The sequence below is a fragment of the Odontesthes bonariensis genome, chromosome 13, assembly GCF_027942865.1.
Source record: "Odontesthes bonariensis isolate fOdoBon6 chromosome 13, fOdoBon6.hap1, whole genome shotgun sequence".
Lineage (NCBI taxonomy): Eukaryota > Metazoa > Chordata > Actinopteri > Atheriniformes > Atherinopsidae > Odontesthes > Odontesthes bonariensis.
Window position 1 is genome coordinate 18,736,338 of NC_134518.1, and position 27,285 is coordinate 18,763,622.

General features: G+C 41.8%; 3 protein-coding genes across 7 annotated transcripts in view; 1 reads left to right on the forward strand and 2 right to left on the reverse strand.

Annotated features, from left to right (window-relative positions):
• Positions 1 to 214, reverse strand: part of apbb2a (amyloid beta (A4) precursor protein-binding, family B, member 2a) — a 38,738-nt gene extending 38,524 nt beyond the window's left edge. For all 3 annotated transcript variants that reach the window (XM_075481318.1, XM_075481317.1, XM_075481315.1), the window contains exon 1: positions 11 to 214. The gene's annotated coding sequence lies outside the window, so the exon portion shown is untranslated. The remainder of the gene's footprint in view (positions 1 to 10) is intronic.
• A 387-nt stretch (positions 215 to 601) lies between these two features.
• dele1 (DAP3 binding cell death enhancer 1) lies at positions 602 to 7,068 on the reverse strand. Of its 2 annotated transcripts, none has more exons than XM_075481320.1 (12): positions 6,867 to 7,068; positions 5,953 to 6,070; positions 5,553 to 5,655; positions 4,539 to 4,683; positions 4,193 to 4,411; positions 4,009 to 4,079; positions 3,796 to 3,889; positions 3,533 to 3,675; positions 2,749 to 2,907; positions 1,937 to 2,029; positions 1,509 to 1,668; positions 602 to 1,428 (listed from the first exon to the last, which is right to left on the reverse strand). In XM_075481320.1, the coding sequence occupies exons 1-12, from the start codon at positions 6,895 to 6,897 to the stop codon at positions 1,193 to 1,195; spliced, it is 1,572 nt and encodes a 523-aa protein (XP_075337435.1). In that variant the 5' UTR covers positions 6,898 to 7,068; the 3' UTR covers positions 602 to 1,192. The 2 variants fall into 2 exon arrangements, with proteins under 2 accessions (XP_075337435.1, XP_075337434.1); XM_075481319.1 differs by having other exon boundaries at positions 602 to 1,431.
• A 4,525-nt stretch (positions 7,069 to 11,593) lies between these two features.
• On the forward strand, positions 11,594 to 23,686 carry bicc2 (bicaudal C homolog 2). 2 transcript variants are annotated; one of them, XM_075481321.1, is made up of 19 exons: positions 11,594 to 11,920; positions 12,947 to 12,993; positions 13,300 to 13,369; positions 14,564 to 14,643; positions 14,817 to 14,981; positions 15,074 to 15,127; positions 15,226 to 15,441; positions 15,567 to 15,818; positions 15,985 to 16,116; positions 16,422 to 16,611; positions 17,098 to 17,228; positions 17,328 to 17,536; positions 17,977 to 18,079; positions 18,562 to 18,601; positions 20,323 to 20,486; positions 21,677 to 21,887; positions 21,977 to 22,140; positions 22,320 to 22,419; positions 22,540 to 23,686. In XM_075481321.1, the coding sequence occupies exons 1-19, from the start codon at positions 11,653 to 11,655 to the stop codon at positions 22,668 to 22,670; spliced, it is 2,727 nt and encodes a 908-aa protein (XP_075337436.1). In that variant the 5' UTR covers positions 11,594 to 11,652; the 3' UTR covers positions 22,671 to 23,686. The 2 variants fall into 2 exon arrangements, with proteins under 2 accessions (XP_075337436.1, XP_075337437.1); XM_075481322.1 differs by having other exon boundaries at positions 14,820 to 14,981.
• The last annotated feature ends 3,599 nt before the right edge of the window (positions 23,687 to 27,285 follow it).

Sequence of the window (27,285 nt, forward strand, 5' to 3'; positions counted from 1 at the left end):
ATCCACTCACCGCTTCGCTCAGCTTCTGCGCCTCCCTTCGACAACACACAGGATAATGAGCAGGGCCGAAGTCAAAGGCCGCTTTTAAGTGCCAGTCCGCCCGTACCTGCAGCCGGCCACCCGTATCAGATCACATCACATCATCTGCCACCCTCCCAGCCCGCGGCTCGGTGATCTCTGCTGGCGGCCGAGTTTTTACGCTTTCTCTCTGCGCCAGACTATCCCGGAGTGGCGCGGCGCTGTGGAGCGCTGAACCCAGCCGACCAATCACAGCCACGGACGTAGGACGCTCGGAGCACAGAGGAGACGCAACCGTAATAAATCTACCGGTGTTATTTTGCAACTCAGGTAATGAAATCACACATCATCGGGCTGTTACGTCATGCAGTCGGCTGGTGACACATGGCTGGAGTGCCACACTGCAATGATGCCCGACTCTTAAACACAAAGGAACTTCCTGTTTTGGGTCAAAAACTAATAATATTCCCATAAGTACAGAAAGCATCGACATTACACTCTAGAACTGCTTGAATAACAGGAGTGTAAATACATTCACCATTTCAACAAGAATAACAATGTGAATGACAGCTTTGTTGGACTATTTATTATTTTATAGTACAACATCCTCCTAACAATGCACGATAAGCAATATTGGCATGTCTGGTTAACAGGTTGGATGATAGAGTATGTAGTAATTCTGAAATAGCTATTATACTCCGAGAGACAGTCCTGGACCATTTAACAGCAAAACATACCGTAAGATTTGAAAAAAGGCCCGAATGTAAAGCACAGTTTCAGAGGTGTAAATCTAGCAATATGGCTGTCAGGAGAAAAGACTATGACGTGTTTCTTTTCCTCATTAATTCTGCATACATGTAAGAAAGGAGAAAAGTCCCAACAAAGGCACCCAGATCTTTTCGTTAAAAAAACAAAAAATAATGTAGTGTTTAAAAACTAAACATGTAAAGCTTTCTCCATGATTCTACACAAAATACTGTCAAACCTTGAGCCAAATATCTTTTCAGACATAAAAAACAACAATATTTCTGATCAACACACATAATGCACACAGTATAAAACCTTTTAACACTCACCCAGACACACAGTTAACACACCGACCTTTTCCTTTGATTAAACTACACGCATACTTTGAAATACATTCCTCAGTTTGGTTTGCGCTAGCTTTTGCCATCTATCCTATCCCTACAGTCCACTGGCAGGCTCCTGTCTGTGTGCTTGTTGGATGGGGGTGAAGAGGTATGGCGGACAATGACGGTGGTGCACACAGGTTCCCGGTGCTCCACGAATGAGGAATGAGAGGAAGAGTAGCGGGGCGATGACTGGCCAGAGAGGACAGTGGCTGCAGAAGGCGACCGTCCATCATAGAGAAGCACGGAGCTGAATGGATGGAGCGTATCACAGCGTCTCCTGCTGCAGAGGGAAAACAAATCAAATATCACCCTTAATGAGCAACAAGTGTACAAAAGCAACAAAACACGAGTAGTTACCTTTTTTGTACACTTCATTTGTGGGTGTGAGTAAGCTCTTTGCTCGCTTGTTGCCGGCTTGAGCAGCACGTTTGTAGAATTTGACAGCTGTTTTCAAGTTCTGCTGAACCCCAAAACCGCTCTCATAACACTGACCCAAGAACAGCAAGGCAGAGTCGTCCTGAGAACCAAAAAAAACCCCACAAAGTTCAAGGACATTAATCTTTAAATATGATTAAACATAAATATGTTATAATTACACTTGTGAGCAAACACTGACACATTCTTTAAAATGAGCTGTAAAGTGAGTCCAGCAGATTATATACTTTCACTACGGTGGCCCTGAAGTGCAAATCACAACGGCAAAAGAGAATATGCACTTCAGGGCCACCGTAGGTCTGAGACGAGACCATTGACAGAAGTCTGGAAGCATCTAGAAAAGCACTCACTCCACTCTCTGCTGCCATCTTCAGATACTGGACTGACTTGCACCCATTTCTCACTGGATCCCGAGAGTAGACTGAGGCCAGGCAGATCTGAGCCTGAAGGAGAGAAACGGGGAGTTGTCTTAATTCAGAAAGGATGCACAAACATCAGTTCATAACAGTATTACTCTCTCACACACACACACACACACACACACACACACACACACACACACACACACACACACACACACACACACACACAAGTGCCTTCAGTCCTTTGTGTCTACCTACAAATCAACATTATTTTATATATGTTCCACGGGCAGTTTCATTTCTGATAAGAGGAAAAAACTAAATACTGTTTTTGTTGACCAGTTCTGTGATTTAACATTTTTTTCTGAATTTTTCAAACTAGAGAAAACAGATTTATCAGGTTTACTACCGGGTTAAGAAAGTATTTTACAAACCAAGCTTTTCTTCTATAAAACTAAATACAAATCTCAAAGAAACTATTATTTTAAAGTACTTACTTATGACTTTTCTGTTATTAGTAACAGACCTTTTGTCATCGTAGGAAAAGCACAGGTGTTAGTACTAATAATAAAAATCCCTCTTAGCTGCAGCAGTATGACAGAGCCAGCACGAACACTACACTTGTGCTGCTGCTCCTGTGACATTTTTTTCATGTTTAAAGACTTATCTGTTGCTAGATTTTGAAGTAACCTTTTGAAAAAGGATAAGAAAGCATTCAATTATTTTACTTACAATCCAATAGTTTATATAAATCTGCACTAAAGTTACACAAGTGTTTTCAGGAAGACTTAAGTGTTTACCTCAGTGAGACCTGCAGAAGCAGCTTTTCCAAGCAAGCCAATGACTGTGTCCAACTCCTCCGCACTCTGGCGCCCCCTGGTGGTCAGGAGCAGCTTTGCATAGCGATACTGAGCTTGTTTGTGGCCAGTGTCTGCAGCCTGCCTGTAATAATAAAGAGCCTTGGAGAGAAAAAAAGAAGCTATTAAAATAACTACATTAAAAAATAAACATACCCAAAAACAAGAGAACTGTCAAGTTTTGATTTTATGCATTAACCCTAATCCCTGATAGGGGACATTTTTGTCCACTTGGGGTGAACTCTCTCCTCTAATTTCACACTGTAGATAGTGATACTCATCATATTTGGTCCAGTTGTGCATTTTTGACTATTTTTTCGAATTTCAAACACACATCATATACAATGCAATTTTTCATTGTGTAAAAAAACAAAAAAACAAAAAAAAACTCCTTAATTTCTGAAAAGGGCCATTTTCAATTTTCAATGTATGCAATGCAAAGTGAAATATTCTATGGGGGATTATTAGGTTTGGGATATGTCATTGATGAGCAACAACATCAGTTTTCACAGCTTTTTAGTTTTTCTGCAATGGCAGATTACAGAAACGGCTCCCATAGACATCCATTATAATGAATACAGCATTAGACAGAGACCGAGCCACACTGAGCTGAAAGTCAGAGTTTTCAGTGTCCTGAACATGGCTTTCTTTTAAAGCTGCTAGATTAGCATGCTTCGTGTTAATTAATGTCAGCTGAAGCAAAAAATGAATGCCACGGTCGTCTCACCTTCTCCTTGTCCTTGCCGACTCCTCTGCCTTTCTCGTAGCACACGCCCACATTAAACTGCGCTTTATTGTAGCCGTGCTGAGCTGCTACCAGAAAGCAGGTGAAAGCTTCCTCGTAGTTCTCACTCTTTGCACTTTCTAGACCTGTTCGACAGAAAGGGGAAGAGACGTTAGCCACAAACACGGAAAAAAGCCCTCTGAAGTGAAAGTGAGCTTAGCCCTGGAAACAACACTTGATCTGTTGTTGCGTCAACAAGTCCTTACCGATGATGTTGAGGATAACAGGAACACTGGTGTCTCCCACTTGTCTGAGGTGAAGTGCTGCCTCTGCCAACCTCTCTTGATTTGACAACACGTTCTAGAAACACAAAATAGTTAAAGTGGGATGAAAAGTCAGTGAGTCCTTTGTGTGGATATAGAAAATTGTTGGATTCTTTGACATAAAGTCCCCCCCCCCCAAAAAAAAGGCAGTTTCACCTCTTCATTTCTCTTCTCCGAGTTGTTGGTGTCATTCTGCGGAGGACAGGCCGCGGACGGGAGTGATTCCTCTGAGAGCCGGGGAGAAAAAACATTATCATCCCATTCCAACAAATACAGAGTTAACAAAAAAAAAAACATTATTTTAAAACAATCTTATAACTATGGCTGGCACAGAACAAACCATGTTCAGGTGAATATTGGATCAGCGATTCCCGCTGGTGGTTAGAGATGGAGCTGTCAGCAGTCAGATGGTGCTGCTCGATGCTGGTAGCAGGACTGTTTGTGCTGCTGCTGCTGCTGCTGCTGCTGCTCTGGGCTGAGGACTGATCTTCGTTCTGTCTGTCCGACACTCCCTGCAGACACAACACACTTCCTCTGGGCAGGATATCACGTCTAGATACTAGCAGAGAGCAGACATAAGAAGAACAGCAGAGGATTTCAATTCTGATTACAAAAGAGTACAAGAAAAAAAAGAAAGACATTCGTCTCAGTGAGAACAACAACAAAATGCTGCCAAAAGGACTCACGTGTCTCCAGCAGGATGCGGTAGCTACACTTCTGCAGAGTTGAGGGAGCTGTCAGGGCTCCAGGATTCGGACTGGGCTCAGTCGCAGAAGAGAACTTGGAGTGGATTCTCCTGCAAATCTGCATGAACAGAACCGCCACTGCACCCTGTGGAGAAAGACAAACTCCACTATCAGAAGAACATCTCACATGTGCTACTCCTGGTACTGGCACACAGCTATGTGTGACACGGACCTGAAAGTAAAAGGTTTCTTTCAAAACAACACTCGCCACCGAGGGTGGATGAAGGGAGGCAGTGGGCCAAGGCAACCGAAGGCTTTCAGTTTAAACTGGAGAACGGTTCAGTAGAACGGAAGACGAGCCAACTAGCCCGTTGCGCGTGATAGAGGCAGCAGGTGAGAAAGAGATTGCTGTTAATACTAATAGAATAGCTGTACAGTTCGAAAAGATTAGCTTTTAATACAAATTTGGAGTTAACTAGCAAAAATAGACCCACAACAAGCTGAGTTTGGAGCAGAAAATCAAGTCTCCTGTGAGGCATTCCGAGTTTTGAAATATTTTAATTGAAAAGGTTTATCCGAGTCAGCCCACCAGGATCAGTTTTCACTGTAAGTACTAACGTGTTGGCTGTTGTTCTGATTGCTGCATCCACTGTTTTGTAGCCTGCGTTTACGTTCATTCGGGAAAACAGTCATTGTGCTACCAAGTTCATCACGCACTTTTACTATAAATCTACATAAAACCAGCTTTTCCCAGTAAAATACGACGAGGATTAAATAAGATATTAACGGTGTGTGACCACTGGTGCTTTGTTTGCGTCTGCGCTCTCATACTGTGTGAACTCAGATGTAACTAAACTGCTTTTCTGTGCTCAGCTCTTATTCTCTCTTACTCTTTTTGGTTTATGTCCTTTTCCCCTGATGAGGGAATGAGAGTCAGAGGGCCAAGGTCAGCGAGTCCCAGTTTGCGACCGGGTTACGTATTTATATTTGGAAATGCAACAACAGAAGACATACCCATCCCACAGCATCCAGGGCTGAGTAACGTGGAAACTCAGCATAACCAAACTGGAAGGTCTTCTGCTTCCTCCTCCTCTCCCCATCGTCCTCGCTCTGAGAACTGCAACAAAAAAATGCACAAGAACAGCTGTCTCCATTTCCAGTCTACTGTATTAAGGATTCAAAAATTCTGGATGATGCAACTAACTGAAAGGGAAGCAGCAAGGACCAAATAGATTCAAAGAGGGAGTAAATGAACTGGAAAGGACAGGGAATCTGGTGTTGCTGGCAGTTCTCAAAATGGGACTTTTAAGGCTTTTTCTTGCACATTTCTTTTGTCTGACACTCTAGGCGTTTGTTGTTTAGATCTGGCCAAAGTTTGAACGGTGAAGAAGAAAGGAAGGAGGCGTTGAAATACCTGTTGTCAGAGGACTGTCGAGTGTTGGAGAGGGCAGCAGAGCTGTTGATGACCTCATCTTCAACATGGTGGTTCTGGGACAATCGCAAAGTGTTGCTGCCATGATATCGATGCAGAACTGAGTAGTGGCAGGAGGTGGTTGGGGACAAGCAGAAGTAAATACGTACACAAATTTATAAATGCAAACATTTTTGCAAAAGGATTCCCGACCAAGTATTGAGTGCATAACTGAACACAATTATTTGAAGGTTGACTTTTTTTGTATTAAAAACACTTTTCTTTTTTTTGGTCGGATGAAATATGCTAATTTTTTTAGATAGGAATTTTGAGTTTTCATGAGCTGTATGCCAAAATCATCAGTATTAAAACAATAAAAGACCTGAAATATTTCAGTTGGTGTGCAATGAATCTAAAATATATTAAAGTTCAATTTTTATCATTACATTATGGAAAATAATGAACTTTATCACAATATGCTAATTTTTTTAGAAGGACCTGTACGTTAAATACAAATGTCCAGTCTCCAATTACGGGAACATTCAGTTAGTCAGGTTTCCTCAGAACTACAAAACGTAATCTGTAATCTAAGTCTGTAATCTAAATTTGAAAGGATTTACAAAGTGTGACCTCCAGAAACTGTATCCATTATTTTTAGCTTAACATGAAAAGGTCGAAAGCAGGCTGCGGCAGCTAAGTCTGTAACAGGAGCAAACTTCACTGGAACAAAAATAAACCTGTCGATGGAGGCAGCTGAGGAGTTAAGACCTTAATCAACTTCCTTCGTTTAAAGCCAAACACTTTAAACAGCTAACATTTACGCATAGTTTGGGAGACTGTCTCAAAACCGTCTATTTCACAATAATAGATAAATAAATAGTATATAACAGGCGTAAAGCAGAGAACATTTCTCTCACCTCTTCCAACGAAACCTTGAACTCTCCACATGGTTATTCCTAACTACAGACTTATCTGCGGAAAGGCATGTTTACGTTACTAGCAGAGGAAGTCCGGCCCCATGAAAAGCCTACATCAGAGGACCACTGGAGCTGCTTTCCTCCAGCGGTTCAACAGGCGACAGTTCGACAGTAAATAAAACTGTCACGAGTTGTGTCGGACCAGGACCAATCCGGAAGCAGGTCAGGTGACGCAAGTTAGAGAAAGTGGTGCTTGCCGTATCACAGCGCCTCCCAGCGGGGCTCCACGGAAGTACATCTTTACAGCGCCAAACAAACAAACCTTGACAGAGGCCCATGTGTGCTTTGTCAATCAAATTTTTGATCATTCATATGACATCATTTGGAAGGCACACATCCGTCCATTATCCGTCACAGGTGAAAGTATATGGAAGCGAAAACCAGTTTGTCACCATCATTTTATTTTATTTTTTTATGAATTTATTGGAGGTCTGTGTTTGACTGATGAGGAAAAATCCTTGCTGAGATTAGACAGAAAAATATTGCTTTTTAAACTTATGAAAATGACTGCTCTTTGGACAATTTGAATAAATACGATCTCTGCACAAATCTTTAAAGTATTTAACAGTGTCATTATTGCAAGGGCTATTAAACAGTATGGCTTTGTTAGATTGAAACGTGACAAAATCCTGAAAGTGGAGTAAAACGGCTGCAGACCATGAAATAATTACACTTGTCCTTTTCTGTATAGTTAGAGAGTTAACAGTCTTGTAACTCAGGAAAAGAGGTAAGAAAGCATGTAGCATTTGAAGCATTGCACTGAAAAAGTTAGCAAACATGATGACTGTCACCTCACCTGTCTTTGCCATTTCTAATTCTACTGTAACATATAGACGTTTAAATGCAGACTCACATGAAGAGATGCCAATGAGTAAATAAACAAGTGCACATTTCAATTTCTTTTTGCAGCAAATTTCATACTTTACAATTGAGTACTTTACCTTTAATGCTAAATGAAAAAACAAACAAACAACAACAACAAAAAACCTGAAAGAACATATGATAAATTGAATGAGTTAGTCAAACTGAGTTTTAGTTTACCCGGAAAATAATTGCTGTACAATTAGAGATGTTTTGGGACAAACCGTTTTTTTGACTTCTGATTAAAAATCACTTGCTCTTCAGCTTGAACTTTGTACATCTGTAGCACTTCCCTCACACATGACTCCTCTGAGGACACTTTAATGTTTGTTTCCAAGGAGAAGAGTGGCAGCCCAGTGATGTGGTGAAGAGGGAAAAAAGGGGGTGGTGTCGCATTCATTTATGGATTGAGGAGTTGATTTAGGAAACCCTCCAGGGCTCACCAGTCACTTTGCAGGACGGTTTGTCTTTTCTTTTCATTCCCCATTGATCAAACTTGTGACGCACGCCCCGACACTTTACTGGAACTGCACTCTCTTCCAGTCAGATGGTGGGGCTTAACTGGGGGGCAAGAGGGAGGAGACGTGCACTTGTGAAGTCGGTTCAAACTCAGAGTAATGAACCCCTTGCCCTGTTGCCATGGTGACACAGTCATCATGTCTTTCACTTATGGTCCTCCTAACGCAAATAGCCTGCAGTAGTTTGTGATTTTAGCAGGATCCCCGCTCTGCTGAATTATGTTTGCCTGGGGCAAGATTTGTCAGAGCGATATAGAAAACATCGAACTGAGCTGGAAACAAAGTCCCTGCAGCACTGATTAATTGAGCAGTTTGTTTTTACTTATGTTTCAGTCTGCAGTTATAACAAACATTTCAGAAATTTAAAAAAGGAAGGGGACTCAATAAGCACAAAGCAATTTCTAAAATATGATTCTCTATACTTTTGCACACTTTTACTAGTTTCTTCTTCCATTGCAGTCTTATGGACTGCTTACTTGTTCACAGAGAAATGAGTGGATAGTGAGAGCAAATGCAATAATCAAACCATGAGTGACTGCGGGAAGTGATGTCAAATAAGTTTCTAAAGTCAATACAATAGTTGTTCTTGATTGTTTTAATTGATCTGATAGCTGTTGACTATGCATCTCATTCTTTATAAATGTGCATTAAAAATGATGAGCAAGTTACTTAAAATACTCCTTATTGCTGATGGTGAAAGAAGGTTAGTTCTCAGAAAAAGATGAATGCAAAGTTTGGTGAAGATCGTCTCAGTATTCCCACATATTTCACAGATTAGATTAAAAGGGCAGTGCAATGATGAAAGAAAAATAAATTAAGAAAGAAAATATTCACGTAAAAAATGTGTGACAGAAGTTTTTTTCCCCCTGCTCCTTTTAACTTTGAACCACCAACTTACGATAAACTTGATTTATCATGCGAGTCCTCAGGTCCTCAAGGGGCATCGAGGCCTTGAAATTTTCCAGACATGTTCCAAAAAGGTTGCATGTGATACTGCAAATGTCCACAGCACTTACACTTGGTTTTCTTACAGAGATTTTCCAGGTGTTCACCTTGCAAGCAGTCCACAAAATCAGCGAGTCCTCCAATGCACAAACACGGCAGAAAATACTTCGGCATTTACAGCGAGACCAGATCCTTCAGGAGGCCTCCCTTGAAGAGACAGGACTTTAAATGGAGCGCATCAGACACAAGGTGACAGTAAAGCTCTACAGTAGTGTACAGTTTGAGAGAATATATAGTTTAATATCAAAGCCTCTAGTAGTATTTTTACAGACCTGTAAAAATGTTGTGCTTGGCTTTTTCTTGTGGATTCGTTCCTTCCCCTCATAACTAAACAGACCAAAAGGACCAGATCCCTACGTTGGGAATCACTGAATTGAACATTTTAAAGAGGACTAGTTAGAGGTACATTCAATTCAGTTTTTTTTATATATATAGCGCCAAATCACAAAAAAATGTCATGTCTCAGAGATCCAGCCCATTTCAAGCCAATTACAATTAAATTCTTTGTATCATACAATCATAATGCAATCCCATAAAATTCATTAAATTCCAAATTAGTCAAATTCATACAGAGACAATAAAAGAAAAAAGGCAACCGAGTTAAGGAAACTAACAGATTGCATCAAAACTTATCTTCTATCCAATCCCCCATCACGACTATGTACGAGGTGACGGTTAAAAGAAAAAAACTCTGGCAGAACCAGACTCAGGAAGGGCGGCCATTTGCCTCACCAGCTGGAGGTTGAGAGGACAGGAAAAAGGGGGACAACAAGCAACATGACACCAAGCCAGGGATACCTGCTGAGAAAGAGAAATACAAGTTAATGACAACAATAATGTCATAATAGTTATAGTAAAAGAGAACAGAGTGAGGAAGGGTACATTATGGGAGGTCCTCCAGCAGTCTAGGCCCATAGCAGCATAACTATGGGATGTTTCAGGGTCACCTGAGCCACCCCTGACTATAAGCTTTATCAAAAAGGACAGTTTTAAGCCTCATTTTAAAAGTAGAGAGGGTGTCTGCGTCCTGTACCCAAACTGGCAGCTTGTTCCACAAGAGAGGGGCCTGATAACTAAATGCTCTGCCTTCCTTTTCCTGCAGAAACTATAAGTAAACCTACAGTCTGAGAGCGAAGTGCTCTGTTGGGAAAATATTGTACTGTGAGATCTTTAAGATATGCTTTATGTGTGAAGAGAAGAACTTTAAATTCTATTCTGAATTTAACAGGGAGTCAATGAAGAGACGGTAAAACTGGATAATTACGATCTCTCCTGTCCGTGTCTGAGACAGGGTGTTCCTATTTTTAAAGAATATTAATAAGGTGAGAGAGAGCAGTAGAAATGCGTTTTACCTGTGAGTCAAAGGACAGATCCTGGTCAAATATAACTCCAAAGTTCCTCACTGTAGTACAAGAAGCCAAGAAAATGCCAACTAGTGTAATTATATAGCTTGATTTTTTTCTTGTAGTGCTCAGGTCCAGTGACCTGATCAGCCAGATGTGACAGTAAGATTATACTGTTGCCGTCAACAACCAAGTCATGTCACAAATATAATTGAAATATTCACATCAAAACATTTTTCGATGGACTACCATTGATTGATTTTGTAGGAGTGGCTTGCAACTTGTACGTCTTCATAGTACTTTGACATTCTTGTATAGGTACATCTGAGTATACTTATTGCTATACTGATAAAGGGTGTTTTTTCTAGAATATTTATCCCAAGTATTGTTGAAAACTCCACTCCCTGCTACAATACACCCCTCTGGTCCCCTTGACTTGGACCTCTGGAATCTCAAGCCCTCTGCGTCCTTGTTTAGAGGAAGACAGGGGAGGGCAGACGCGAACAGAGGTGCAGTGGATGGCTGTGTGACCTGTCTGTTTTGTTAGCTGTGTGTGCTGCTGTGAGGATGGCTTGCATGATGTGTGTGTGTGTGTTTGGTTTGGTGAGATGTGTTTCTCATCTTATCATGGGCATTCACTATGTATCCAGATAAACTGTGGATGTTGAGCTGAGGACGGTTGGGGTCTGTTTGGAGAAAAATGATTCTCAGGACAGAGCAGACAATGCTTGTTAAGGGTAAAGAATTCACTGTCCTCAAGCATCCTCGTGATGAAAGCTATAGCAGCAGATCCCTCAAACTTCAAACAGCTTGAAGAGACAGAGAAAGAGTTAGATTTGTGCACTAAATTAAGCAAAGGGGGCGGGGGATTGACAGAAAAGGCACGGGGGTGTTTCTTGCCCCTCTCTCCCCTTTTTTTCTTTCACTGCTGGTCTCCTTGGTCACACACATGCACAAACGCTTCTCACACACAAACACTGACGAAGGCTCAGTCCTGCTATGGCCACCACCACCACCACCACAGAAGAGAGCTCTGCAGCCTCTCCGGCCACCGTAGCACCCCAGCAGCCCGACTTGGAGACTAACATAGAACCCGACTCAGCAGCAAAGACTGAGCCCAGCGAGGCCCGAGGTGAAAGGGAGGAAAAGGAGGATGAGGAAGGGGAGGAAGGAGGAGAAACTTCTGCAAAAGAGCAGAGCTTGGATCCAGAGTGGGTGGAAGAGAGGTTCAGGATCGACAGGAAGAAGCTTGAAACCATGTTGTATGGTGAGGTTTTCCTGTCACTCTTATCATGTTTATCCTCACATTCTGCCTTACAAGCTACATTTTCAACAAGTTGTTCTTTTTGATGCTTATCATCCCCTCCCTGTGTGCGGCCCTTATTAAAGCCTGTAGGTTTGTGAGTACCTCAAGCTGGCTGCACCCTTGTTGCTCCCATCAGTAACTGCCGCCGTCCTCTGTTGTTGCTGTATCATTGTGATTTATGACCCGAGGTGGCTTTTGCATTCAGAAGTCCTTTTCCCTATTATCATTCCTGTCTGGGAAGCAGAGGTAACTGCCTCTGTTAGTTATCGCTGCTTGGCAGGTTTATGACAAATACCTCCCTGGTGTCACAGGGGAAACTGTGTGCTGCTGCTGCCAATTATGTTTGCTCATGATGGGATGGTGCTTGAGTGAATTCAGCCCTGATAACTGTTGCTTGCTTTTAATGTTTCTCGCAGCTGGGACTGTGCTTTTGGGGCTGTTTGGGCAGCCCTGGCCAGGCAGTAAACATTGTTTCTCATCCCTTTCTGTAATAACCTGTCACGCCACATTTGAGACTGCACCCTGATTATTTTCACATTCTATTTTGGATTCACGGAAAGTATCACATTTTTTTGGGAGGTCTTTACGTCAGCACTGATGTGATTAGCTGTCTCTTGCCAAATTTGTGGTTGTCTTCACGACCACCACCTTCCCGCTCCACCCCGCACTGTTCTCTTCCCATTCCTCAGCTCCGACCAGCGTAACCCATAGTGATGAGAGAGCGAGGGGGGTTAAAGGGGCTCCCCGTGAGCCCTGTAAATGTCACCGTGGAGCAATGGCCTTTTAAAAAGGCTTGTGTTCCCAGCATCATCTTGTGTCACTTGCTTGGCAAATTTCAACCAAGTCAACATTTAAATGCTGTCTTTGCACACACTGCTGTAAACGGAACAATATAAAGCTGCTGACCAACACAGCCAGAGAGCTCACACCGCAGACTTAACATTTAATCTCTCTGTTGCTTTTGTTTATCTGCTGTTTGTCTTTCAGCTCCCAAGCACGGAGACGTTGAGACAGGAGAGGAATTTTTTGAGAGAGTGAGTAAAACTTCTTTTGAAACTCTTCATTCATGGACACAAAAAAATAAACAACAAGGAGACATTCATTTGCTCTCCTCTGTGATAATCACCGGTGCTTAAGGTCCTCAGTGAAAACATCTCTACAGCTACGGCTTCAATATTTGTAGTCATTGCACTTTTTATGAAGGTGATAATTGTAGCCTTTGAAATGCAAATGAGGCTTTGTATTCTCAGAAAGGAGAGATCTGAGGTGTGTTGGGATGTCTCTGCTCTGATCGCGCATATAATGACAGCAATTGCTTCATTTCTCACCTGCTTCCACAGGTGATGAAAGAAACTAACACTCAGGTGAAATGGCCATCCAAGCTCAAGATAGGAGCCAAGTCAAAGAAAGGTGAATAAGTCTTTATACTTCATTCAAGCCACTGCCTGTTCTATTGTCTTTTTCTGGTAACATTTTCACATCTCTACACAAATGCATGCACCTTTGCTCATTTATCGTACAAAGTTTGGACAGAATGGAAAATGCTAATAAAAAGAAAATGCAGTCAAGCTCAATATTACTTTGACTATGAACCCTAGATATTTCATTCTTTTACTCAAGCTTTTCAAGATTTCCCTTCATTTCTGGCACGGAGAATGTCAGATGATGTTTGTCAGGTGTTATTTTGTCCCAAATTTCCTGCAAACAAAGCTTAAGGTGTGCAGCAGCACCGGGTTGGTGTTGTCGCATTTTTTCCTTTCAGAATTCTCCACACCTTCTCTTTTGCAAACATATCAAGACCGCAGGCAGGGGGTCTTAGATGTTATCAGTGTTTAGATCTTAAATACTGATAAGTCTGACAACAATACACTTATCACAGCGTGATGGACTATTGCAGATGGCTCTGAGCAGAGGTCAACACCACCTCTGTACAAAGTTAACTCAGGGAATTTAACATCTATAAGAGGGGCATTTTTTGCACGATAAAGTTGTTGAATTTTACCTTGTACTGAAGTGCCGAACAAAGATTTCCCACATACCTTACTCACGTGATTATAACAGATACTGATGAATGACAGTTCTTGATGCTGTATCGTCTCAGTGAGTGGAGATTATGGGTGTCCAAATTAGACTTCCAGTCCTTGTTTGAGGAACATTGTTTTTAGATATTTCAGTAATTTTTTCTCAGATGTTTGTTGACAGACTGGAGATCCTCAGCTCATGTCTGCTCCTCAAAGACTCCGCAGGCTTTCATGTGTGCTGCTTTTGTACCGAATCTCGATTACAATCGCCTGTCGACATCACCTGTTTGAAACATCTTTCTTTTCATCCTCATCACTAACTCTAACAGGCCCCGTTCCACCTTTTTAAAAAGCAAAATGTGCTGCAGGTGCGAAAGGTAAAAATGAATGTACAATTCGTGAGTGAGAGAAATGTAAAAATATCTTGAGCTCATGCTGACTGCAACGAAGCAAACATCCATGTAAATATAAGAATCATTGCTTTTAGTTTTTTCTATTTGCGTTTTCAATATCATCCCAGTATTTTTATATGGAGTTGTAATATGGAGAAATGTATGGCATCAATTCTCGTATTTCCATCCAGATCCACATGTGAAGGTGGAAGGGAAGAGATCCAATGTTTTGTCAGCCAAGAAGAAGATACTAGAAGTGTTGGAAACCAAGGTGAACCCATCAAAAATGTGCACATGAATGCATGCTTTCACCTGTCAACCCAAAATGATTTGATTGGTGCTGATGTAAAAAGAGCTACATTTCTTACATGGCTTCTGCACGCCAGAATGTATAAAGTCAAGTGTGTTTGTCTGCAAAAATGACACCAGCGTTCATATGAAAAGCAGGTAAACAAAGTGACTCTGAAAATGGACGTGGCCTACACAGAGCACTCCCATGTGATCGGAAAAGGTGGCGGTAACATCAAAAAAGTGATGGAGGTCACATCCTGTCACATCCACTTCCCCGACTCCAACCGCCACAACGCGGCAGGAGAGAAAAGCAACCAGGTAGCACGGCCACATCTAAATGAGCCACCAGCTGCTGCCTTCAGAGCACGCAAATTCAATTACATGATCTTTATTTGTCTTTTTTCTATCAGGTCTCCATTGCTGGTCCCATTGAAGGGGTGGAGGAAGCCAGGAGGAGGATAAGAGTGAGTGATAAATATGTGCATGGATTTTATTTGTCTGTCAGAACTGATATTGCTTCATTACTCCTTCTTTCTGCGTCTGCTCATTGTCACACTCCAAGGACCTCCAGCCACTGTCTCTGACCTTTGATCTGCCGGTCAGTCTAGTGCCCCAGGCTCTGCCGGATGCAGGCTCGCCCCTCATCCAGCAGGTCGTGCAGACTTTGGGGGTTAGCGTGAGCTTCAGAGCTGTGCCACCACAGCCTCAAGCCCAGGCCTCCTTTTACGGAAGCTGCTGCACCGTCTGGGGGCTGCAGGGCAACGCAGCTGCTGTCAAGGTCAGCATGAAAGATTTCAGAGACCACTCTAACCCAAACCACAGTTCACACACAGAAGATGAAGGTCCAGATATCCTAGCATCATACGATATCATAACTACTTTATGTGTATCATCACCTACCAGAAGGCGACTAGCATCCTCATGGACCTCCTGCTTGGATCAGAGGCCACAGGAGGGGTAGTGAGCAGCCAGCTGGATGTCACCTCTCAGCAGCATCTCTTCCTGCTGGGTCAGAACGGAGCACACTTTCTGAGTGTTATGCACCAGACCCAGACTCAGATCATCCTGCCAGACCTCAGTGCTCCTCAGAGTCCTCCGTCACTGCTAATCCAGGGCAGTCCTGATGGAGTGTGTCTGGCTAGACAGCAGCTAATGGTACTGTGAGGTGTTTGTGTTTTTTGTATAGGTGCTATAAAACAAGTGTTTTTTTTTATTTTTTAAATCAAGACACATTTTCATCCATATCTGTATGTTTGTGATTTTGTAGATCCATATACAGTATTTCCATCTACTGTTAATAACAAAACTTTGCACACTTCAGGACTGTCTGCCTGTGTGTTTGATGTTTGACATGCGCGAAGATGGTGAGGCAGATCCTTGTAAACTGGCTCAGATAATGCAAAACCTGGGAGTCTTCATTAGTGTCAAGCCCAAAGTGAAACAGACCAGCAAGGTACATGTTATTCACCTAGATTTGCTGCTTTTTTGTTTCAGGCGCCATCTCAAAAGAAATGGTAATTTTGTTGTTTTGTTCAGTGTCAGTTGCATGTATTTACAAGGACAATCTTGGACCAAACAAATGGATTTTGTGATTTCCTATTTTATATGCACTGGGTTGAAATATTTACTGATACATTTCCTGTAAACTCTCACTTTTCACTTTAAATTTGGTATGTAAATCTATTCTCCCCTGTAGATCCATGTGCTGCAGTGAGTTGAATACTGATGGAAACATCTGTGTTGATGTATATTTATCAGTCAGTGGTGGTGAAGGGTCTGGAAAGGAACATCTCCTGCCTTTATGAGGCCCGCCGTCTGCTTCTGGGACTGGATTCTTGTGAGACTGCCAATGTATCTGGAGTGAACCTTGACCTCTTGTTACCTGGCAGTGGGCTGACCAACTACTGGCTCAATATGCTGCTGCAGCAGCTTCGTCTCTCAGAGCAGGGTGAGCACACACATATGTGTATATTATGTGTAGATGCATTTCCTTTAAAAAAGGCACAAATTGTAAAGCTACAGCTGTATGTTTAGAATCTAGAAGTGCCCCCCTTCCTTAGTTTACTGACGTGAGTTTGCTACATAAAGACTGCACCTAATTCACCTTGCTTGGCTACAGTAGAACGCTTTTGCCATCAGAATCATTTGAAGAATGTGATTTGTACTTGTTTTCATGCATTTAGACACGCATGCAGCAAAAACTCTCGATCAGGTGAGCTAGAGGGGTACCCAATGATGGCAACATTTCTTCATGTCTTTGCATGTTAAACATTCTTGTAAATTTTAAGTTATTTTTTAAATCATCTTTTGCATTTTTTCCCCCAAGCGTTTGCACGTAAAATCAGGCAGAAGGATACCTTTTCGTACACAGTTTTTGTTGTCTATATCGTCTCAATACACGTACTCACATCACGTCTCCCCTCTTGCTGATCAGGCTCTGCACACACAGCTACAGAGGTGCTGCCTGGCACTAAGCCCCGACCCTCACCTCCACCAGGCCTCCCCTCTCCCACCGAGGAAGGCAGGGCAGGGCTGAAGGGAGCGGACAGTCGGCCACTGGAGAAGGTGGTTCACTTTTAATATTCAAAGTGCCTTCAAACAAAACACTGCCCGACAGAGAATTCTCCGACAGAATCCAAAACTTGCTTCTGTCATTTTCCTCAGATTCTTGAGAATGAGGATCAGTCCGGGCAGTCAGAGGATGAGAGCTCTGAGGTGGCACTGATGTCACCATCTGAGGTGTGCGAAGCAGTGAACAACAGCATCAGCAGGTTGGTGTTGAACGGTCGGAGGGGGAGTCTCCAAAGTCCAGAAATCACCAAAGTGCTCTGCCAGGGTAGACGCCATTCGACAGGGCAGGCACATACAATCAGGTAAGCATTCACAAAGTCACTTTCTGTTACAGACATTCCTTGATGATCTTCCTTAACATTAAACAAAGTGTACCTGCATCAAAAGCAGAGTCATAACTAAGTGATAAAATGGTCGACCTTGTAGAGACCAAAATGTCGCATCCACATGGGAGGTCATCACTGTGAAAAGACGTATGCATGTGCTTGATCTGGTGAGAGGCTTGCTCATTGGTAGCATTTTATAAAGCTGTGCAATTCTAATAAACTGTCTCTCCGATTTAACACAATTGATATTTAATAAGCATGATGACACTGGCTTTGAAAAACTCCTACAGGATTGCTGCTGTTACTGTAATAAAATGATGATATCAGATGCTGTAAAAGCCATCAGACTTTCACTTAACCTTGTCTAAAGGTCGGTGTGTGTGCGTGTTTGATTGTGTGTGTCCTGAATGTGCCAGGCTGAACTCAGAGGCTGAGGGAGGGAGGAGTGAGCGCAGAAGCAGCCTGAGGAGAGATATGACTCTTGCTGAGAGCGTTCACGCTGACTCATCCAAGGCTGAGGTGAAGAATAAAGGAATTGCAGTTCTATATTTGCTTGTTTTCTTACAAAATCACACACTGTCTGCTTGGTTTAGAGTCATTCTCAGTGGACAGACATTGAAATATCTCTGAGCCCTACAGCACTGCATATGAATGGGAGATAGAAGGGACAAGAATTCACTTTTATTCATTTTATGCCAAAAGAAGTTGAAATAGCAGTAACATTTAATTTACACTTATATAACTTCACATCTTCTTAAGTTTGCACACTGACTTTTATGTTTGTTTCCATCTCCAATTTTTTGTCATCTTTCTTTCAAAGGTTACTGCAAGGAGGATTAACAAATTTACCTCCACAGCAGCAGGAAGTGTTTTTTTCATGCGAGTGTTTGTTCCTGCTGTAAATTAGGTTCCCGCTGCATATCCTGAGTAACAAAAGGAAAAAAAAAAAAATCAATTTCATGCATTATTTACCTTCTCTATTTGCTGTTTGTGCTTTGTAGGTTTACGACTATGAGAGGAAGAAACTGCTGGCAACCAGAGGTTAGATCCCCAGAATGTTTAATATCACCTCTCGTGTTACAGTGCGCTTAGAAACATTCTACAGCCTGTTTATTGAGAATTTTGATATTGTGTTGATGATTATATGAAACATTTGCCGTCAAAGTACGCGTATTTCAGTCACATTTTTGCCGAAAAATATTTAACGCCGAATGATTAAGCTAGAACAAGGAGGAGGAAGGAGGCAACATACTGGTATCCTAAGCAGAGGCAGGGATTTTATCGCAGGGGTCAATTTCAGCACTGCTCACTGCCAAGACAACTGATGAGGGGGACCTGTTTATGGGCTGCACTATGCCAAAGTTATAATAGAGTAGCACTGGCACTCCCTCTTCATTCACAGGGGGTGGACACACAATGCAGACACCACACACATGGATTAAAACACCGTCACACACACGCAGCGAGCGCTTCCTCATCCATCACGCAGAATGAGATACTCTGAGGAGATCTGAAGCCAAATGCTACCAAATTCCCTCAGTGTTGTTTTATGGGATTATGAATTAGCAGTTTGAATGGGCCATCTGCCTCACACAGTCATTAAAACACCCATATGCCAGAATATGAATTAGGTCTTTACTCACACGGATACACACTTGCATATATGAACAACAAGCAGCAGTAATAATTCTGTGGCTTTTGCACTCTGTGTGGAGTGTTGTTACTGTTTTTATCACACATTGACACATGGAGGAGACCCAGGGTTTCTCACCAGAGTGTGTATACCACTCTTTGCAATCTTAATTGTGACACTGGTGGTGAGTCATTATCTAACACATGAACTCAGCTTGTTTGATGCAGAACATCAGAGAGGATGTGGATACACGGGACTGCAAAGCATTTTAATTACTGATAATACAACTCAGTTTCACAAGAAAAGGTGTAATAGGTTTGTGTACATGTCGAAAATGTAGGAGTGTCACAATAAAGACCCAAAGGTTAGGAGGAAGTAACGTTTTTTTCATTTCCTGCCATTTTGTATAAGGAAGCGTTTTGTATATTTCATGCCCAATTCTAACCAACTGTGACCGACGATGTAGGAGAGTGAAGTAGAAAAGTGATGAGTTGTTGGACAACATCGTGACTCAATCTTGATTCTTTTGCACGACAGTACACAGTGTAACACCACTGTAACCCCTTTCCTATATCCCTCAGTGAGATATTTTTGATGTCTCCCATCTGTGACATTTTCACGTGATGAAAAACTTGAGCACATAATAATAATAGGAAGGAAGGAATAATTTGCAGTAAGGAAAATCATTGGCATGCAACTTTTTGAGGGCCTTGAAAATATTGTAATAATTTTACAAAATTTTTTCAGAATGCGAAAGTTTCATGTGATGCAAATGGTGGTATGATATGATTTGGAAAGGCCTGAGTAGGCATACAATAATTTTGTAGCCCAGATTGTGATGTAATTTCACAATTGTTGAACCTTTATCGAAAAACAGCCACGTTTTGCACTTTGGATCAACTATATCTGACTCTGATGTGAAACTGTGCAGTGTTAATATTTAAATCAGTCAATGCCATTACAAAATCCATACAAAATTGATTTATCTATTTGAAAGGTATCACTCATTGACAAAGACAGACACTGTCACAGTCAGTTACACTTGATGTTTGTTCACATATCATGCCTCTGGTCTGGCTCCTTTGGATAAGCGTGTATTTCCCATCTTTGTGTCTGAATGTATTGTCAGCCATGCAGAGGAAGCCTGTGGTCACAGAGGTCCGGACACCCACAGACACTTGGAGTGGCCTTGGCTTCTCTAAGTCTATGCCAGCGGAGGCTGTCAAAGAGCTTCGCAACATCGGCCGGCGCAGCTACAAACCTTACCTCACCATCAGCAACAGTCTGCAACAGGTGCAAATGAGCTTCATGATAAATTCATCAAACTGAAAAAGATGCTTTGAAACGATCCTTTTGGTGCTTTTACTGAACCTGCTGTATTCTGTTGAGATTATTTTTTTTGCTGTGCTTGCTTCATTGTGCTGCAGCCTAATTTATTTCTATTGCCCCCTAACAGTTTGGAAGGATTTATCTCACTGTGTGGTTAGCTTGCCAATTTGCACGCTCAATTACCTGAGGTCTGATACCATCACCACAGTCAACAGAGCCACTTCTCTGCAACCTGTATACCTGACTTGATTTTAGCTAATGTCTCTGGCTCTTTCCAAACCTTTTGAAAGCTCCTTGACTGCCCCGTTGCCAGAGAGGGGGACGCAGACTCACTTCAGATAATGAGACACACATTCCTCAGATTAATTAAATTGTCTTCTGAGACCCCGGCGACTGAGAGGATTGAAAGACTTCTACCGTCGCACGTTGGCACACCGAGGCAAATGAGCAGGTTTAGAAACATAATGTGCGTTTTTTCTAATTAAACCTTGATGTATGGATATTAGAGAGACTGTCACAACAAACCCACGTTGCGTTGGTACCTGGAGGCAGTCATGGCCAGTAATTACATTCAAAGAAGATATGACCTCAAGCGTTCATGCAAGCAGCTACATGTGAAGGGGGTAAAACTAAAGTCAGTAATGGCATGGTCATGTAGTAAAAACAATCTGTTTTAGCCTTAACTATAGTATTTCAGCATTATTGACAGAACGTGTTTTGTTCTTAATCTCACATCTCACAAAGGCCCATGGTTTAAAGCACAACGCTTTACTGCCCCATCCACCCCACTCCTCCCTCCTTACGAGGACTTTGTTGCTTCTTAAATGAAGCTGCCTGCTCTGATGTGAACACACTTATTTGAGTCATAATTCCCCTACCATATTTCCCCTACCTGCCAACCGTAGCGGGGTCCTTTAGGATGCCATTATGAGCTGTATTGGGTGGCATGAACAAATGACTCATATAGCCATTTCAGTTAAAGTACTTGTTCGTTATTAGGTCCACACAGACGTTAACAAATTTTTTAGCACTCGTAGCAATTTGCCTGGCGAACTTTAGATTGAGAGGGGAGCCAAAAAGGAGGGGATGGTGGCAAAAGAAATAGAAAGTGTTTTAATCTTTAATGCCGTCTCTGTTTCTGTCACTACATTTAGTCTTGGGCAGCTCAGACAGGGAAGGTGTTTAATGGCAGCGACTCTGTGAACTGGAGAGACAGACGTGGATCCACATCCCTTCCCGTCTCCTCCTCCTCCCCTTCTTCTTCTCCATCCTCCCCCACCACACCCCCACCTACCTTCCCTTCCTCCACCTCCTCCTTCCCTGCATTTGCATCCTCGGTGAACAGAAGCAGAAACGACACACCCTGTAAGTCGTTCCCGTGTGTGCTTTTCAAACTTGACAAATCAGAGTTTGTTTTCCCTCACTCACCGTTACCTCTGAACTTTGACGTCTAGTGGAGAGCTTTGTGAACAGCAGCTACTTTGAAGGTGTGTGCTCGTCTCGGAGGGCCTCGACCTGCAGCCAGCGGAGCCCCTCCCCTCTTATGACAGACGACTTGCCTGATCTGCTCAGCCAACTTGGCCTTATCAAGTACATTGATGTGTTTGAACAACAAGAGGTAAACACATGCAAAGTTGCAGCGAAAACAACATCTATCACTCGATTCATCATTATGTTCAAATGCAGGACACTGATTTTGAAGATGGGTTGGCTGCACAGTCACTTTTGATATCCAGCCAAAATAGTAATGCATTTGAAATGAGCATCATGATGCAACTGCTGTCTGTACTTACCCAGATTGACTACCAGACTTTCCTCACTCTGTCTGAGGAAGACCTGAAAGAAGTTGGTGTCTCAACCTTCGGTGCCAGACGCAAGATGTTAATAGCAATCTCAGGTGAGAATCTGCTGTCCTGTGGCTCGAAGTGAAATCTGCTTCTCCATCTGCTAAGCTGCTCGGTTGTGTTTGCCTCATCTCTTCAAATGATTTGTCGTCGCCCCCCCCCCCCCCATCCAGACCTGAACAAAAGCAAGAGGAGGCTGTCGGATGCACCTGCTGTAAAGTCTGGCTATCTGGAAGGTGGTGCAAGTGGCAGACTTCCACGAATCATGGATGTGGAAGTTGCAGCTCAGAGTAACCGCTGGTGAGAGGAGACAGCAACCGGCTCTGAGTTCTGTGTCACTAATGTGGAGAACGTTATTACACTATGATGCTGACATCAGTGAAAAGTTCTGAACCGCTCTTTCTTTTATAGAAATAAATGTCTGATATAGCTCTGAAGAGCAGCAAAAATGATTAGATTTACAACCCCAATTCCAAAAAAGTTTGGACACTGTGTAAAATGCTAATAAAAACAGAGTGAAATAATTTGCCCAGTTCATAAACCAATATTTTATTCACCTATAAAACATAGAAGAGACATCGATGTCGAGAGTTAGACATTTTACTACTTCGTGTAAAAAGATGAGCGCTTATAGAATTGAGTAGCCTCAACATATCTAAAAGAAGTAGGGACAGGTCCATACTTACCACATGAGGAGACCAGTGGCTAGATCTCTGGGACAGGAATGTCACATTTTAGCGTGATTTAGAATTCTAGCTGCTCAACAATCCTGGGTCTTTTCTCAGTAGTTTTTTGGAGATTGCTGGACCTCTGTCCATCTTCACTTCTGAGAGACTCTGCCTCTCTAAGATGCTCTTTTTTAGTTCCACTTACTTTATTTTAGATGTGCTGCTGCCATCGAATTCAAGATGAGCTAATATTTTTCTTGATAAAAATGGAATGTCTCACTTTCAACATCTAATATGCTTTACAGAATGAAATATCGGAATTTGAGAAATGCATGTTTATTTACATTTTAAACAGCATTCCTTATTGTTTGGAATTGTGGTCGTGAATCCAGTGCCTTTATTCCACAGCCAGAGCCCAAAGTTTTTTTTTTTTCCAATGTAATTCAAGACAAGAAGGCACTCCCTTTCAAACCTGAGACTTCATATGAACACGTTGGATACACTTCTTTGTGGTGCCTTTTATTGGCATGATGTGCCTTTTTTATGCAAGTTAAGTTATCTACTACATTTATGCAATTGTAAATAGATTTTCACAAAAGAAAAGTACATTTCAGTGTAATACAGATAAAATAAAAGATATGGTTGAAGCTTATATATCAAGACTGTGTATGTATGCTTTTATAAGTAGAAATTACAGAATAGAAAAATGGTGAATGACATAAAAAGGTCCACAGCCTGAATCATTATAGCAGCAATGCAGTTTTATGGTCTTTGGCTTAAACACGTGAGCCATCAGGACACAGATTAACATGTAAAATTCTCATGTGGCGTGAACTGGTGCTGTGCTCACAGCCTGAAAGACACCACCAGAGGGCACTGGTGTCACATTTTGCTCATGAAAACTTGCGCCGCATGAAATAAATTGAATTAGTTTCAAAGTGGCACCGGCATTTTAATTCCTGGTGGGCAAGGTGGAGTTAGCTCTGAATTAGAACATTTAAATAAGTAAAATATATGTATTGGGTGTTTTCTGCCATTGACTTCACACTAGACTGTTTTATTTTAATTAATCCGTACTGCCAGAGATGTTTAATTTATCAGCTCGAGAAAGAGCTCCCTGGCAGTAATTTGCAAATTTGGAATCGTGTTGACTGGGCAACATGTGGAAATGAAAGATCCAAGATACTTCTGCCTGGGGGCATGGGGGGTCTGATCTGTTCAGGGGCTCCACAAGCTAGCTGGCTCAGTTGCAGCCAAGCATGAAAGCGAGAGTGAGTGGAAGTCGTGGACTGTTACAGATTAGGGAGAGATGATCCCTACTTATTACAATGTCTCTGCCAATTACATAGGCAGGCTATAGACCAGTGATCCTTTAGTCTGGTCCTTGTGCTCTGGAGCACAGGTGGGTTTCCATCCTGACACGTAGTTAATTGCTCTTTCCTGGGACCGCAGGTCTAAATCAGTTATCACACAGCTAGAATGAAAATACCTGGAAAAATCAGGTGTGCTTTGAACCTTGATGACTTTTGGAGAGCCACTTGGACTTTTTGCCTGCAAAGTGGCTGTCTGAGCACATGGCCTGGTTACATGGTGGATATGTGAAATATAGTAGCTTTGAACAGGCACCATTTGCAGCTTGTCTTGGTTTTTCTGCTTTGGTACCGCACTTAACTGGTCAATGTCCTAAAGTTTTAGGAGACACTCTGCATCTGTACATTATAGCTAAACATTTGAGTCAGAGAGGGAGAGCCATTGTTCAGGGTAAGGCATGGATCAGGACAGTGCATGACCACTGATACATCAAGACTGTGTATGTATGCTTTTATAAGTAACTTTAAGTAAATGAAACACCAAAGACATGAGCATACAAAACAAAATCATTAGTACCTTTTCTTAAATGGCACTGCAAGGGGCAATACTTGCATTTACTTTGTGTCATTTTTACCAAAATCAAAATACACAGCACAATTCTTCTGCAGTATATCATGCAACAAATATGATAGCCAGTGATCAGTGACGAGTCTGAGGTTGTTTTTTGGTTTCTTAATACAATCCATTGATCTGTCAAATGGTGAATTCAGTCTCTGTTGTAAATTGCAACATTGCGGATTAAAGGAATAATTTAACATTCTGAAAAAAAAGTTCATCTTCTGCTAAGGCTTAAAAAGGAAATTGATTGAGATAATCGATCAAGCCAGACATTCAAAAGGTATTAATATGCCGTCACGTTTAAAGCTATGGCAGCCAACTCACAAACTCTGAGAATGAAATAAGGGTAAACACACACATGCATCTTAAAGGACAATAATAATCAAGAGAAGAAAGCAAACTTCTATTGTTGAAAAAATCACAACCAACTACACTGAGCCCGACTTGCATGCATCATCAGTCTCCATGGAGACCCTTGGCCAGTGGGAGGATCCACCCAGCAGGGAGGACATCTGTGGAAAATAAAGAAGCAAGTAATAGAGAAATGAAACATTGAAGTGTCCTGAGGATAAAACTAACGACACACTGCTCTTACTGTGATGAGGATGACTCAGTCCAGGAAAGTTAGAGGGACGTTTGTTGGATAATAGGCTGTGTGTGTTTGTGTGTGAGGACATCAGGGGTAGAAAATTAGCACTGAATAATAGATATGTTACCAAATTAACTGCCATCAGATAAAATATGTGATTGCACATTATGGGATTATTTGAATGTGTCCGTTGTTGTTTCTTAACCTCATGATACCCTGTCTGAAATATTAATGTAACTTCCTGCTATTGTTTCCACTGAAAGCTGCAAGAGTTAGTGATCTAATTCAGACATTTAGACAGAGCCAGCCAAGCTGTTTTACCTGGGGGCAACATTAGTAAGTGGCACTAAAAAGAAACAGTGGTAGCAACATTTTGCACTTACTCAGAATTATTGGCAACAGGTCAGTGACATTATTGGGTATTAATAAGAGCACCTTAGAGAGGCAGTGTATCTCAGAAGTAAAGATGGGCAAGAGGTTCAGCAATTGGCACAACTATTTTGGAGCAATTTCAAAATAATGCTCCACAATTTAAACTTGCGAACACTTTGAATATTCCTCTGCTGTCCACATTATCATCAAAGGAGACAGAGAATCCTGAGAAATCTCTGTTCACACGGGACACAGCAGAAACCAATACTGTATGCCCGTGATCTTCAGGCTCCCTCACTGCACTGCATTAACCACAGTCATGACTCTATCTGCCCACTGCATGGGCTCAGGAACACTTTTAAAAATCATTGTCTGTGAACACAGTTCACTGTGCTGTGCACAAATGCAGGTTAAAGCTTTATCGTGCAGATACGCTTGTTAACAGTGCTAAGGTCTTAAGCCTGTATCTCTTCTGGTATATGGGGGTGGGTATTAGTATATGTAACTGGCAATTTGGGCATCCTCCCATCCAGATTATATATTTTTAAGCATTGGCCATGCATATTTCAGCAAGACAATGTTCATGCATATTTCAGTAAGACGATGTTAAACTGTATGCTGCATCTATTACAGCAGCTTGACTTCATAGTAGAAGAGTCTGGGGAGCCCAGTTATTTGACCAGTCAGCTGTTGAGCAGCTAGAGTCCTACATCAGACAAGATTGTGACAACATTCCTCTCCCAAAGGTCCAGCAACTGGTCCCTTCAGTTCTCAGACATTTACAGACCATTGTTAAAGAAGGAGCGATGCTACACAGTGGTAAACACGGCCCTGTCTCAAACTCTAAGAGACATTTTGCTACCATTGAATTTAAGCTAAAATCGTGCATGAAATGATAAAACGTCCCGCTTTCAAATTCAACAAAATGTTGATTCATGAGATTTGCAAACCTTTAATTCAGATTTTTTTTTTTTAATAATTAATTAATTTAATGTATCTATTTATCTATTCTTTATAGTTTCAACTTTTTGGGATTTGGGATTGTGAAAAACATTTAATAAAATAAATAAATAAAAAATGAATCCAATATGGCGTACTATGCTGTGTTAATACTTATAAAAAGAAAGCAGGATGTCCTGCTTGGAAAGTTGAAAAAATTGGGACATTTTCTTGGAAACATTTATCAAGAAGCCCGACGACACAACGTGATAAAACACCAGCCAGGGTCCCAGAACTGATGAGAGAACACCCTTCACAGCTCCATGAATAATTAATGCACATTGTTAAGCCAGTTGTCTGTTCTGTCTGACAGTGTCTGTTGTGGACTGCTGAATAGGCTTTTCCAAGCCAGAAGATTCAGT

Coding starts and splice junctions, on each gene's coding strand:
- bicc2 (XM_075481321.1), top strand. CDS start 11,653: ATGGCCACCACCACCACCACCACAGAAGAGAGCTCTGCAGCCTCTCCG. Junction 14,644..14,816: donor TAGAAGTGTTGGAAACCAAG/GTGAACCCATCA, acceptor TCATATGAAAAG/CAGGTAAACAAAGTGACTCT. Junction 16,117..16,421: donor AAGTGAAACAGACCAGCAAG/GTACATGTTATT, acceptor TATATTTATCAG/TCAGTGGTGGTGAAGGGTCT.
- dele1 (XM_075481319.1), bottom strand. CDS start 6,897: ATGTGGAGAGTTCAAGGTTTCGTTGGAAGAG. Junction 3,890..4,008: donor CGGAGAAGAGAAATGAAGAG/GTGAAACTGCCT, acceptor TTGTGTTTCTAG/AACGTGTTGTCAAATCAAGA. Junction 2,908..3,532: donor TCGGCAAGGACAAGGAGAAG/GTGAGACGACCG, acceptor TTTCTCTCCAAG/GCTCTTTATTATTACAGGCA.